General features: G+C 44.5%; 1 protein-coding gene across 1 annotated transcript; it reads left to right on the top strand.

The window, feature by feature from the left end:
* The first annotated feature begins 4213 nt into the window (after positions 1-4213).
* On the top strand, positions 4214-14838 carry LOC134386982 (zinc finger protein 77-like). The gene is made up of 4 exons (XM_063109150.1): positions 4214-4298; positions 11264-11390; positions 12632-12812; positions 13196-14838. The coding sequence occupies exons 1-4, from the start codon at positions 4296-4298 to the stop codon at positions 14463-14465; spliced, it is 1581 nt and encodes a 526-aa protein (XP_062965220.1). The 5' UTR covers positions 4214-4295; the 3' UTR covers positions 14466-14838.
* Positions 14839-15017: the final 179 nt, after the last annotated feature.

Raw genomic sequence — 15017 nt, 5'->3', positions numbered from 1 at the left:
TGTGACGAAATAAATTTCTATTCTTTATAAATTACCCGTCCTGTGGCATTTTGTTGGAGCAGCACAGAGTGACACCACCCAATGGGTACCACTTAGCAATAAAAAGGAACCAACTAATGAGACATGTCACCACGTGGATGGTATTTGCATTGTGCAGAGTGAAACAAGTCAGTCTCAGGCTGGCCAGTTAGCACAGTTGGTTGGAGCCCGGTGTGATAACACTAATGTCCAGGGTTCGATCCTTATTCCCGCCAGCCACCAAAAAAAAAAAAAAAAAATTAGGAACAGACCATCAAAGTGCAAAATAAAGGGAGGGAAAAGATAAATCATTATCTGATATTTGCACAAATCTACACATGAAAAACGACCAGTGTCCAGAGCATGTAAGCAAAGTACAAAAAGTGACTGAAAATGATTTCACAGAAAAAGGAAGATCGTTTATGAAAAATGCTCAGCCTTAACGATAATCAATGAAAAGCAACGGAGAAGCATGAGGGGGTCCCCTTTCACACACACTAGAAGGGCAAAAATTAATCAATTAGATCATTCCAGCGCTGGCAATCGCACGGAATCAACAAACACATACCGACACTGGTAGGAGGGTCAGTTCATGAGCAACATGGGCATTTCATAGTAAATTTAAACATTCATAATTTACAACCAAGCAATTTTCTCCAATGTGTAGAAAATTTGTAATGCGTTTGCACGTGGAGATAAACACAAGAATGATTGTACCAGCACGTCTAGAAGAGCAAAGAATACAGTTGAATCAACGTATGTCTCATGAGCAGGGGAATGAATGAGTTAATTGGGCCACCCACCGGCTCAGACACCAGGATGTATAAAACAGACCGAGGCAGAGAAATCACAAAAAAAGGCTTTTCCATGTAATTCCAGTAATACTCATTTACTGAAATTTCAAAAGAGGCAAAATTAAACCAAACACTGCTTGGTGATAAACAACAGATGGTAAAATTAGAAAGAATCTAGGTGCTGGAGGGAGATGAGACCAGGGTGGGGCACCCAGGGACACTAAGAACTGCCCACGTCTGTCCTGAATGGGTGTGCCCGGTCTACAGAATTTCATACAAATGTATCCCTTAAACTTAACACCAAACATTTAGTGCATTCTTTTCTGAGTAGAACATACTTTGCAATAAAAGTTTAAAGAATTATTTAAGCATGAAAAAATATACAAGCTTCAAATATTATCTTCCTGTGTGATGTGACCACCTCCCCAGTTTTGACTTCAGTCTTTGTTCAGAGAGGGGTTCTGAAGCCTTTTATGCTGGGTCCATTGATATTTCTTTTTTTTTTTTTTTTCTTTTTAAGGGCAAATAAAATTAAAAGTAATTTTTTTTTTTTTTTTTTGTCTTTTTCGTGACCGGCACTCAGCCAGTGAGTGCACTGGCCATTCCTAGATAGGATTCGAACCCGCGGCGGGAGCGTCGCCGCACTCTCCCGAGTGCGCCAAGGGCTCGGCCCTAAAAGTAATTCTTAATTCTCCCTGTTGTAAATAAGTCAAGAAGATCTCTCTCCTACTTTTTCTTACAGCATTTTCTTTAAAAAAAACTTATGATAAATTCTTTCTCTGTCCTTTGAAATGTATGTAATTCTCGTTAAAAGCTAAATAAGGCTTTTTTTCGCTAGCTTTATCACCCAGGACTGGGGTCCATCTTTTTAAAATGTAATTATCAAGGAAGATAGAGCCCTTGTGTCCCAGTTTCTGTGGGGGGGTAGGAGCCTCTCTCCAAGTTGCAAAACTAAAGCCAATTAGCTGGGTGGTCACCCAATTACCGGGAGGATTTAGGATAAACTATGTGTAACCAATGGTGCTCTCAAGTCCTGTTCCTTGAGGACTACTGATTATCTCGAGAACACGTAAGCGTGGTATCTGCTATAAAGGATGAGCTTTCTTTCTGACTTTGCTGTCTCTTAGAGGATTGACTGTGATGCCCATCATATTCTGGTTTAATGTTTATTCAATAATAAAATTGTTTTCGGGCCCGCTTGTGGCTCACTCAGGAGAGTGCGGTGCTGATAACACCAAGGCCATGGGTTCGGATCCCATATAGGGATGGCCGGTTCGCTCACTGGGAGAGCATGGTTCGACAGCACCAAGCCAAGGGTTGAGATCCCCTTACTGGTCATCTTTAAAAAATAAATAAATAAATAAAATAAAACTGTTTTCTTTCTCTTCTGCCTTTTTGGAGAGGCTTTCTGGGTGGGCCAGAGTTGGGGTTTGTTTGGTTTTTGCTTTTTGGCAGCTAGACGGTGCAAGGATCCAAACTCTTCACCTTGGTGTACAGAGATTTTGCTTTAATGATATTTCCCCAACATAGGGAAAGATTTGAGTAGCAAAAGACTGGAAACAAGTCCAGTGTCTATTTAGAGAGAAGTGGTTACATCAACTTATGTCACACACCTTTATAAAGAGTAAGAAAGTCACCTGTTGAGATTAAGACAGCTGTAGGATTTATGTGTGTAGTTATTTCTGGCAGCTGATTGGACGCTGGGCCTTGGTGTTATCATTTCTTTTCTTTTCTTTTCTTTTTGGTGGCTGGCCAGCATGGGCATCCAAACCAGTGACCATAATTTTATAAGGCTGCACTCTAACCAACTGAGCTAACCGGCCAACTCAGATTTTTAATTGAACCAAAAAAGCCAATTATGTTGCAATGTGCACACTGTTTTACTTTTTTATAACAAAAGGGGAAAAACAAAATATGTGGTTCAAATGGCTTCTTTTTACAAAAGAAATGCTGACCAGATCTACAAGAAATTAATGCAGTTGGTAGTGAGGGGAGGACTGGGGTAAGCAGACGGGTGCAGAAGGCCATGCTAAGGCAAGTCTTAGGCAGACTTCTGAATCTCAGGCAGAACTTTTGGAAAGTGATATTATCAATTTACAAAAAAAAAGCAAAACCAAAACAGACTATATTTTTTAATAGTTTATAAATCAAAGGTTACTTTTAATTGGAGGTCACCTTTCTACATAGGAAACCATTCTACGATTTGTTCCCGTAAACCCTAGTTTTTATGAAAGTGTATATAATCTTTTGACAAACCATGAAAGAGTTGTTTTTAAGTAAAATGGCCAGTGTATACTTCTACTTTATCTCAAGCTGGAAGATAGTTTGAGATGAGCAGTCATGTTAAATGCTTTAGGTGTTTTGGCTGAATTTATTAAGTCTATTAAGAGTTTTCAGGTCCCATCCAAATTTAAGCTTTTAAGGGCCGGCCCGTGGCTCACTCGGGAGAGTGCGGTGCTGACAACACCAAGGCCACGGGTTCGGATCCCATATAGAGATGCCAGGTTGGCTCACCTGGCAGAGCGTGGTGCAGACGACACCCAGTCAAGGGTTGAGATCCCCTTACCGGTCATCTTAAAAATAATAATAATAATAATAAGCTTTTATTCTTTTTCTTTTTCTTTTTTTGACCCGTAAGGGGATCTCAACCCTTGACTGGGTGTCGTCCGCACCACGCTCTCCCGAGTGAGCCACGGGCCGCCCCTATTATTTTTCTTAAATCAGTTAATTATCCTGCCTTAGGGATATCACAGCTTTTTACAGTTTAAAATCTCTGGGGACACACTCAGGAACAGGACTCATTTCCTTGCAGTGTCACATGTGAACCTGCGAATTTTACAGAACACACGTCACATGCACTGGTGTCCTGCCCCGTGCCCCGGGGCAAAGGTCGCCAAGGCCCCGGCCTCCTGGGGTCAAGCCTCGCGGTGACGTCACTGTGAAGGGTCTTGTTCCTGAACAAAGAGCTCAGATCACGGGGATTCAGCCCAGGCCACCCCGACCCTGCAGGGCCCAGACCCTCCTGTCCCTCCTGCCCAGGACAAGGGGTCGCTCTGTGGGGAAACTGAGTCTTGAATTCCCGCGCACACCTGCGTCCCCGCCTCAAGGAGGAGGACGCGGGAGGGGCCGCCCAGGGGCCGCAGCGAGTTCTGCGCAGACGCGAAAGTCCCCGGCGGGCGGAGTCAGCCACGCGTGTTCGCGACGCGTCTGTCCCTCAGGCTGCAGGAGGCGGAGTCTGGGTGAACTGTTCAATCTGGGGATTCTCGGGGAAGCCAATCTGTCCAATCGGCAACGCCTACGTCAGTTCTGTCCAATCAGAGCTCGCGGGTGGGCGGGGCCTGAAACACCGTCCAATAGGAGTCCCAGGGGTGTGGCCTGCGCGTCCCGCCTCCCCGCGCACCCCGGGCGTCCGCGTCCCCGTCACTCGCACCTTCAGCAGCTGCGCGGGGAGGACGCCCCTGAGAGCCGGGAGCGGGGCCGGACATGGTGAGCGCGCGGGGGGCGGGAGCCTGAGTCCGCAGCCGGGCGGGGACGACCCCGGAGCGGGCGGCGGCAGCGGCGCGAGCCCCTGGGCCCGCGGGGGAGAGTCACAGCGGCCGCGGTGGGGGTGGGGGGACGGCTGGGGAAGGGTTCGCACTTGGAGAAGGGAGCCTTTACTGAAAAAGGCTCTAGCGCTGGAGGCCACGTTGCAGTGTCGGAGGTCACTGAGCATCTCGGGTCACACGGGAAAGGGCCCTTCGTTTTTCTTTTTCTTTTTTTTAAAATATGACCAGTAAGGAGATCTTAACGCTTGACTTGGTGTTGTCAGCACCACGCTCAGCCAGTGAGCCAACCGGCCATCCCTGTATGGGATCCGAACCCGGGGCCTTGGCGTTATCAGCACCGCACTCTCCCGAGTGAGCCACAGGCCGGCCCCAAGGGCCCTTCGTTTCTATCCGTGCGGAGGAGCAGCCGCTGCGAAGGGGACGCTGGACGAGCAGGACGGCATTGACAGGAAGTGGACCCCCTCCCGCCCCCCCCCCCCCCGTAAGCGGCCGTGCGCGGTCAGGTGGCAATGGCTCCTTCCCCATTTTAGTGGCTGAGCAGACTGAGGGTTGGGGGGGGGCGACCCAAAGTTCAGGGCCCTGTGGACAGCACAGAAGCCTGAATAAGGTGGGTAAGAAATGGGACCCTGACCCTTGGTCAAGCCCGTGCTTTTATTCAAAAGGTTTACTGCGGGGAGTGGGAAGTGGGGGGAGACGGGACTGTCGCAATAGGGTCGGGGAACTGAAGCCATAGGGCAGGGGGACTGTTGCACCAGGACAACGCTCGGACCATAAGTCTGCAGCTTCTGAGGAGCTGGGTGAGAGGAGCTTTTCTTTTATGGGGAGGGGTAAACAAGGCTAGAAAGAGTCAGGTGTCGGGAAGTGGGAGGAAAGGCTGGCACGGTCGGACGGTGGATGTGAGCCGATGAGAGCGTGATTTACCCTGATGCCAGCCTGTTCTCAGGACAGGCCATCAAAGAGGAGCTGCCTCCTGGCTCAGGGTGCGAGTATGCGGGGATCTGGAGGAAGGAGAGAAGCTTAACGCAAAGTTTAACCATCAAACATTTTGTTCTGAGTGAGCAGTGGGGACAGGCAAAGAACGGGAATTTGCAGGGTCCGGGTCTGGCCTTGTCTTGGGTAAGCAAGGGGCATCGGTGTGTCCTGTCTAGATCATATGGGGAAGGGCGATTCCTTACCGTATCCCGTTCTAGAACACAGAACGGTGGGGGATTCTTGCACCTCGGCTGTTTTCCAAGGAGCACAGGGCTCAAGTAAAATTCAACATTGTCACCTGACGGCTGCGACCAGCAACATCTGTCTCCAGCTCTTTTCCAGTTCCAGCCTCAGGACCCAGCCAGTGTAGAATAATGAACTCTTTCTGCCTTTCTCTTCTTATTGAGGGTAGTGAGTTCCTCAAGTGTGTTCTTTGCTGCTTGCTGCTGACTGGTGTCATTCTGGGGCTTAGCCTGAGAATGCTGCTGTGGAAAAGTGTCTCAGATACAGAAAATATTCTCTCTTCCCTTAGGATGGGAGAGGGATACTCAGAACTTCACACCTTACTGGGAAGTGGGTGATGACACAGACTGAGAAGATTCATACAAAGAGTAATAATGACTTATGGAGGGTGCAGAGTTTGTGACAGTGTGTGATCCCGTTCCATTTCCTGTTAATATCTGGGCATCAGAGATTAGTGTACATTCCGTAAAATGTGACCCATAATACTGACAAGTGTTCAAACTGATTAGTCGATATACAATTTGTTTATCATGAAGATAGTAGTTAACTGATACCTGTTTTCTGAAAGAAGTCCTTGGTGGGATAAAAAGTCCCCTAGAATATGCCTTCCCCCTTTTATCCTTGAACACAGGGTGAAAATAGTGATTCTGCTACAGTCTTATTCAGACACTGGGTGTGTGGGACTTTGGCATGTGGCAGGTGTAGCACCTGGAGTGGGGAGCAGGGGTCTGAGCCCAGTGATTCTAAGTTAAGTCCACAGTTGAACCTCCAAAGGAGGTTAATGAAGGTGCAGTGGGTCTTCCTGGGCAGCCTTCCCTGCAGGGGTCTCCAGACACTCAACCACAGAAGGAACTGCTTATGTTGAGAGACGCTTCAGAGCATGGGGGAGGCGGGGATCCTGGGACAGATGTGCTTGGGGGCATGTTGTCCCTCCTGAGACTGTAAGCGGGGGTAGCCCTGGGGCTGTTGTTTCCTGAGGGTCTGGTTTGGGCAGACACAGAGTTGGTGTAGTCAGAGCGTAATTTGTGCAAACTCAGAAATTCTGTGAAGGTCAGACTTAGGGAAAGATCTCCTGGGCTCACTGATGGTGAAAGGATTTAGGAATTTGGCAGATGTTTGGGTCAGAACTTCAGCGGAATCCAGCTGGGAGTTTCCTGGCTGTCAAGAACTGAGGTGCTAGACAAGGGAGAGGAGGGCGTAGGGAGCAACCGGAGAGAGGACCCCTGGGTGCTCAGGGTCCCTCACTCTTTCTCTAGGAGTGGCCCCATCTCAGCAGGGAGAGTCTGTCCCCGAAGCCCGGGAGGGGGTTAACCTTCTGACCTGGGGTTTCCTGTGCACGGTGGTGAAGCAGGCTGCTGACCTGAGTTGGGCACATGGTTCTGCTCTTTCCTGCTTCCTTTATACACTCTTGCTGCTCTGTTGCTGCAGTGTGCGCCCGCACTCCAGACTTTTGTTCCATTCTCTGACGGTGTAAGATTTCTGCTCGCTGGGTTGAAAACCTGAGTGCATCGAGTGAGCTGCTAGTGTCTCCCGATGCTTCCCTCATCTTCCTGTGGTCCCCGGGGACCACTGTTCTGATCCTTTTTGTTATTCCTTGCAGCGTTACATCACCAAACAGTGTTTTGTGTCTTTGCCTCTTTGGAATTGTCAGTAAGTGGATTTCCAGTAAATCAATTCCTACCCCGATGACGGGCTCTGCTGTGGTGTCTTTGCCTTTGTCTGTTCCCCACGTGCTGGGCTCTGAGGCTGCAGGTCGCCTGGTCTGCTCATCCTCTCCAGAGCTGTGGGCTTGGGTGGTTTTGAGTTTAGTTTTTGCTTTCGTCAGCGATGCTGCCCCAGTCATTCTTGTTTTTGTGTCCAAGTGCATATACACCATAAATGCTGTGCAGTTCGTAGAAAGATTGCTGGGTTTATGCAGACTATGGAGAAATTTAAATTACGAGGGGCGGCCGATGGAGTGCACAAATCGATTGTCCTACTGTTGCACGTGAGTTTACTCGTCACTTATCGTTTGTTTTTTAAGATTTTATTATTTATTCTCATCACTTTTAACACTTGGCATCATCAAGGTTAATTTTTGCCCATCCTGTTTGTATGAAATGGGATCTCCTTGTGATTTATATGTTGCTTTTTGCTGATAATTACTCAGGTTGACTGTTTTTCACATGTTGTGTTTCATCTTCTGGAAATAGTTTTTAAGCATTTTCTCACCTTTATCTGTATGTTTATTAATTTCTTCTGTTTTCTTTATATACTCTGGACGCGCATCCTTTTTCATTTGTAGGAATTGCAAATCTTCTCCCCAGAGAGTGGTTTATCATTTTTCTCCCTTTATTTATACTTAATTTATTTTTATTTTTGGCAGCTGGCCTGTGAGAGGGATCGAACCCCCGACTGTGGTGTTATCAACACCATGCCCTAACCCGCTGAGCTAACCAGCCAGCTCTCCTTTATTCTACACTTTAATGGACTCTTCTTCTTCTTTTTTTTTTTAAGATGACTGGTAAGGGGATCTTAACCTTTGACTTGGTGTTGTCAGCACCACGCTCTCCCAAGTGAGCCATGGGCCGGCCCTTTTAATGGACTCTTAATTTTAATACAGGTGAATTTCTCAACCTTCCTTTCCATCTTAGTCTTTTTTTACTTATATAGGAACACTCTTCCTACTCTGAAGTCATGAAGACAGTTTCCTGTACCTTCTTCTGACAGTGTTCTACTTTTTTCTATCACAGTTAAATCTGCAACAAATTTTTTCTTTTACATGGAATTGATGAGAAAATCCATTATTGCCACGTAGCTAAGCAGTTGTCACTGCCCACATGCCACAGTGTCCACCATGTTTGCTACTGCCCAGCACTACCCAGCTGTCATAGATCCGCTAGCCAAAAACAGGTGGGCCTGTTGAATGGCTTTCTGTTTTTCTCCATTGGTCTATTTATCATCCTTCTGCTAATGACATCTTGTTAATTACTGTAGTGTTACAGACCTTGATGTGTGTTAGGGGAAGTGCCACTACCTCGTTCTGTAGAAAATCTTTGATATTGTCAGAAATTTGTCTTCTATTTCAGTTATCTATTTTTTTTTTAAAGATAACCGGTGAGGGGATCCTAACCCTTGGCTTGGTGTTGTCAGCACCACGCTCTCCCAAGTGAGCCACGGGCTGGCTCCTATTTCAGTTTTTAGAAGGAATTTTTCTTAAGTTCAAACAAAACCTAAAAAAAAAAAAAAAAAGAAGAAGAAAAGGCAAACCTGGTTGTAGACTTAATGAAATTTTATTAAACTCGTGGTGCATCTGGGAGAGCTGCCATCATGATGCTGCTGATTCTCTTTCCTGAGAACACGAGCTATTTCTCCATCATTTCGTTCAACTTTGATGCCTCAATCACATTTTGTAATCTGTCTATTATGATCATTTTACATTTTACTTTACACTGTTTTAGGACTGAAGGAAAATCAGTTGTAATGACAGTTTTAAAAATCTGTGTTGTCTATTAAGATTACTTTTCAACTGCTTGTTTCTAATAATTCAAAATGCATTAAGATTCATTTTTATATTGAGTTTGCATTCTGGAAATGAGTGAAAACCTGATTCTATGATTATCTTCATATTCTTTTTATTCTTACATACACAGTCATTTGAGCTATGCATAAGAGCAAATTTTCCCTTCTGTTAAATTCTTTTTTCCTCCCCGCTGGTGGTTCTGGATGGCATCTTTAGTATGATGGTTACCAGGAGTGAGGCAATGGGAGTTCTTGTTGTAGCTAGTTTTGCTGGGAAGCTATTGTGCGTTGTATCATTTATATGTGCTTTGATGAACACCGCTTTGCACTGCAGTAGGCCCTTCAGCAGACTATGCAGGTTTCCACCTACTGAAATTGCTAAGATTTTTAGATGTGCATGGTTGTCAAATAGGATAAACTGCTTGTTTCTGGAATCTATTAAGATGACTTGGCATATTTCTTCTGTAAGGTGGTATTGTGATCAATGATATTGGATGAGTTCATAGAGTTTCATTGTAAAATATAACAGTTGTAGAATTTTCCTAAGACAATCGCAGTCAACTGAAACATTTTTAAGTGAACATCTTGTAATCACAACCAGACCAAGTCTTGTAAGAAGCCTTTGTACTGTACATCCTATTTGAAATGGTGCAGAATGGCAGGCTCCTCTCTCCAGTTGAGCCCAGTATCCAATATTAAGAGATATTTTTCTTGCTTTTCTTCATATTTTTATCACTTGTAGATCCATGCCTGTCCATATATTTTTGCATGCTTATTTTGTATACAGATGGCATCATATTGTATGTCAGGTTGTGTTTTTTTGGTGGCTGGCTGGTAAGGGGATCTGAACCCTTGACCTTGGTGTTATCAGCACCACCCTGTTATAGGCTGAGCTAAATGGCTGGCTCAGGTTTTTTTTTTTTTTTTTTTAAGTTATATTAATCTTGTATGGAATGGTAGTTTATATACCATTTTCATGTATTGATTCTACTGCCAGTGATCAGTTGGCAGCAGAAACATTGTTCCACAGGTATCTTATGCATTTAAATGTCTCATCTTTTAAAAAAAATCTCCAATCTGAAGTCTTTTTCCTCACCCAAAAACCTTTGCCATGGGTTCCTTTTATTTTATGGTTGCCTTCTTGGAAACAGTATCAACCCCCCCACCCAAAATGGGTTTGGATTTCAAGACTGATGGTGCTACAGAGATACACCAAAAGGACAAGAAAATACTCAGATAAGGGGACCTTCCGGGAGATTACGGACGGTATAAGCTGTCTAGGCTGGTGAGACTCCAGCTGAAGGAGCACTGGCTACTTTGTAGCTTACCAGCTGTAGTTGAAATTTGTTTTCTCTAGATTTCAAGAACCTATTTTTTTGTTTAGCTGATCTCTTATTTTTCATAATTGTTCTCTTTGTGGGTGTGGTGTCCTCCCATATTTCTCAAAAGGTACTAATCAGGTGTGTGTTATTCTGTTAATAGTCATTTGTGGCTCTTTTCCTATCAGATTTTTCAGCAGCTCTTTTTATGGCGGCACCTCACTCTAATCCCAGGCATTGGGCTATTTATTTGAGAGGCCCTGCTGGCTTGACAGACTCTTCAGGAACCAGGTACTGTTCTCACCCAGCAGGTGTTGGGCGGAACCAGGGCCCTGGTCTATGTCTGTATCCACAGTGTCCACATCATCCTAGGAGGAGACCAGGTCTGTGCTCTGTTGAGTGTGATGGGACTAGACCAGACTCATGGACTCTGCTATCCTCTAAGGCAAGAGTTGTTCCAGTCAAGCAGCATCAGAAATCTTCCCTACGTGTTTGCAGCCTCTTGACATTCTTGTTCTGGTTCTTGAAGCTCCGTAGGAATAATAAGTTTTGAGCAAGCCACACATCAATTTCTGTGTTACCTGAAATGATGACTGCATTTTTCCGTCTTCACCCTGCCCCAGCATCTGCCCTGTCTTGGTGGCTGTGTAAGTCGGCAGCAGTTGTTGCTGTCGCATGTTGCTTCGTGTTTCCAAAGCACTGACTGCCACCGGGCATGTCACAGGTTCGGCTCACTGTTGTCGTCCCCTGCATGAGCATGCTCAGGGTTCCTGTGACTTGAGTCCAGTGCTCCAGACCATCAGCTTCACTCGTACTCCTGCACATGGGGGAGATGGTGCTTTGCTGAAATAGAATATGTGGGATGTTTCAGGACTCAGTGGTCTTTGAGGAAGTGGCTGTGAACTTTACCCCAGAAGAGTGGGCTTTGCTGGATTCTGCTCAGAGGAACCTCTACCGAGATGTGATGCTGGAAATCTGCAGGAACCTGGCCTCATTAGGTAAGGATGGCTTTATTCCTTTACTGTGTCTCTAGGAAACAAATATATCTTGTCCTTTTAAAATCTGGGCTAAGAAATGGGAATATGTTGGAAAAGAGAGGGACATGGTCCCAGCCCTCATGGAATATGGAGTCAAAAGTCTTCTCCATGAAAACAAAGTTTTATGTATTAAGTTGACTTTATATTTTTCTAGGTTACCAGTCTTGGGGCTCCCTAAGTTTTATAAGTGTGAGAATATTCTCCATCCTCATTCTGGGGCAGTGAAAGCAGTTTTGTATGTTCACCCCTGTAAACATTACACTGTGATGAGTCCACATCTGAGATGGTAATTTTGCTACAATGAAACTCAACCTTATCCATTGTTGTGACCTTGAAGACCAGAGTACTGGCCTATCTCATGGAAATGTTTGTCGTCTTTCACCATCCTTCCTCCGCATGTGCTTTTCTCCATGAGAAGGCAACAGCCACTCACACCCATCTCATCCATTTCTGGCCTCTGTTCATGCAAGCACGAGAGCAATAACCCTCAGGAGAGACAGTTTTTTTGTTTTTGTTTCTTGGCAGCTGCCTGGTACAGTGATCCAAACCCTTGATCTTAGAGTTACAACACCATGCTCTAACCAACTGAGCTAGCCAAGCCAGCCCAGGAACAGGTTTTGGATGAGGGAATTGTATTTGGAAATATCAGGTAGAAACATACATTTTTCTCTGTTTGAGAAGGGGGATGTTTGTCATTTCCTGTGGTTTCCCTGACTGGCTTTTCCTTCATCCTCTCCCATGCTCCTTCTCAGAGGGAGGCTTCCTGCATTTTCTCTTTTAACGGTAATATTAGGGCTGGCCTGTGGCTCACTTGAGAGAGCGTGGTGCTGACAACACCAAGTCAAGGGTTAAGATCCCCTTACCGGTCATCAAAGCTAGTATTAGGCATGTGCATTTTGCCCACTTCCTTCCTGTTTTGCTTTTCTGATAACATTCTATTTGTCTCAACATTGGCCTCCACCTGTGTGAAACCAGTTCTTGAGAAACAGGCTGCCATCTTGATCCATGTTTTCTGTTACTGCCAGAGTCCCAAAGAGATGAGTCCTCAGAGTCTTTCTTTGCTCACATATCAACTCTTCCTTATAAAATGTGGTTACAGTTTTGGATCAGTAAATGAAAAGAAATCTACATGTGGCCTATTTTTCCCCCTTATTCCACCATTTTCCCCTCAAGAAATTAAATTGAATTACCAATTGTTGCAGATTGTTGTATTCAAGTTAAAACTAGTGGATCAAGTTCTCAGCAGGATATTTTTGGGAATGAAATATCCAATGAAGAGAAAATAGTAAAATTCACAAGAAATGATTCCTGGTCTGTTCTTGGAGAAAACTGGGCATTTCATAACATTGGAGATCAGCACCAAACCCCAAAGAAGCATGTGAGGTGAGTGGCACTCAGCTAGAGGAATGACTGTCTCAGCAGAGTGTTAGACTAATTCAAATTAACGATAAAGCAGAAACCTGGCTAAACAATTTTTAAAAAATAAATTGTAAATGTGATGTTGATATTGATTGTCTGAAACAATTCAGCTGGAAACAATCTCAGGAAAGCCCACACGTAAAAAACACTGCGAAAGTTATGTCTGTAGCTGAGCCGTTGGCCAGAGCATTAAAGTTTATTGCACATGGAAACAACACAGTATTGATAATACTCTGAAAATGGACAATATTTAGTCAAAATAATCATTAGCAACCACTAATAAATCATTGGCACATAAATCACTTATAAACATTAACGACTCATAACATGCTTCCTGTTTTGAGCAGATATGCTTTGGTGGAGAGCCTCCGAGAAAGTAATAAAGGTCATCAATGTGGAGAAGCCCTGAGCCGGACTGCAAGTCTCACTGTGCAAAAGAGTCGTCCTGCTGGAGTGAAACCCTGTGAATGCACTAGGTGTGGCAAAGCCTTCAAGAGTCAGCAAAGTTCTCACACTGGACACACAGCGTATCAGTGTGAGGAATGTGGGCAAGCCTGCAGCTGCGTCTCATGCCTAAGCCCTGCTGTGGAAACTCACATTGTAGACAAACCCTATCAACATCAGGGCTCTGGGAGAGCATCTAAGAGAAATGTGAAAAGTCTCAGCAGTAAAAAGTCTTTTGAATGTAAGAAATGTGGAAAAGTTTTCACTTGCCCCTCATCCTTTAGGGGACACATGAGAGGTCACAATGGACAGAAAATTCATGCATGTAATGTATGTGGGAAAGCCTTTATGTATTACTCCTACCTTAAGCGACATGTGAGAACTCACACTGGAGAGAAACCCTATGAGTGTAAGGAATGTGGGAAAGCTTTTAGTTGTCCCTCATACTTTCGAGAACATGTGAGAACACACACAGGAGAGAAACCATATGAGTGTAAGCACTGTGGGAAAGCCTTCACCTGTTACTCATCCTTTAGAGATCATGTGCGAACCCACACCGGAGAGAAACCATATGAGTGTAAGCACTGTGGGAAAGCCTTCACCTGTTACTCATCTCTTCGAGAACATGGGAGATCACACAGTGGTGAGAAACCCTATGAATGTAAGCAGTGTGGAAAGGCCTTCAGGTATCCCTCATCTTTGCGAACACACCTGAGGATGCACACTGGAGAAAAACCTTATGTATGTGAGGAATGCGGTAAAGCCTTTGGTTGTCCCACTTACTTTAGAACACATGTGAAAACACATAGTGGAGTGAAACCCTATGAATGTAAGTTGTGTGGGAAAGCCTACAGTTTCTCCTCATCCCTTCGAATACATGTGAGAACACACACTGGAGAGAGACCTTTTCAATGCAAGCATTGTGGGAAAGCCTTCAGTTGTAACTCATCCCTTCGAGAACATATGAGAACACACAGTGGAGAAAAACCTTATGAATGTAAGCAGTGTGGGAAAACATTCAGTCACCCTCAGTATTTTCAAAAACATGTGAGATCACACAGTGGAGGAAAACCCTATGAATGTACTGAATGTGGGAAAGCCTACAGTTGTTCCTCATCCCTCCGAGTGCATGTGAGAACGCACACTGGAGGGAGACCATATGAATGCAGTTAGTGTGGGAAAGCCTTCAGGTATCTTGCATTCCTTCAAGTACACGTGCAAATGCACAGAGAAGAGAAACCCTATGAAGGTAAGCAGTGTGGGAAAGCCTACAGGCACTCTGCAGGAGAAATCTTTTAATTGTTACAAATATGGTATTACCTTTGTAAGTGCTAATTCTTAATAGGAATCCTTAGTGTATTAATTTCTATGTATGTTTCTGATCCAAACACTTAAGATAATAAATATCTACGTATTCTTTCAGCTGTACTGCATATATGTTGTTCTATAGGACTTTAAATAATTGTGTAGTTACATAAAACTTGTCTCATTTCCATTGCAATGTCTTTTGGACCCACAGATAATAAAGTTTTTTGTGTGTTTTTAAGTGCAACTTGATATAATTTTAATACCTTCAGACATGATTAGCTTCATGTTTATTTCAGTCATGTGGAAATTTTCATTTAGAAGATGCCAGTGGTTGGATGAAGTTTTGTAATGCAGGACTCAACATCCTATCTTCATTGCACATTTTAGCCAAAACTTTTTCAAATATATTTTTCAAGT

This window comes from Cynocephalus volans, chromosome 10 (genome assembly GCF_027409185.1).
Source record: "Cynocephalus volans isolate mCynVol1 chromosome 10, mCynVol1.pri, whole genome shotgun sequence".
Classification (NCBI taxonomy): domain Eukaryota; kingdom Metazoa; phylum Chordata; class Mammalia; order Dermoptera; family Cynocephalidae; genus Cynocephalus; species Cynocephalus volans.
Note: the sequence above shows the minus strand (reverse complement) of the source record. Positions and strands in the feature narration are given on the sequence as shown.

Bases quoted from the DNA above. Each gene is read 5' to 3' on its own strand.
- LOC134386982 (XM_063109150.1), top strand. The intron at 11,391-12,631 runs GTAAGGATGGCT...CAATTGTTGCAG, and splicing joins CAGGAACCTGGCCTCATTAG to ATTGTTGTATTCAAGTTAAA. The intron at 12,813-13,195 runs GTGAGTGGCACT...TGTTTTGAGCAG, and splicing joins ACCCCAAAGAAGCATGTGAG to ATATGCTTTGGTGGAGAGCC.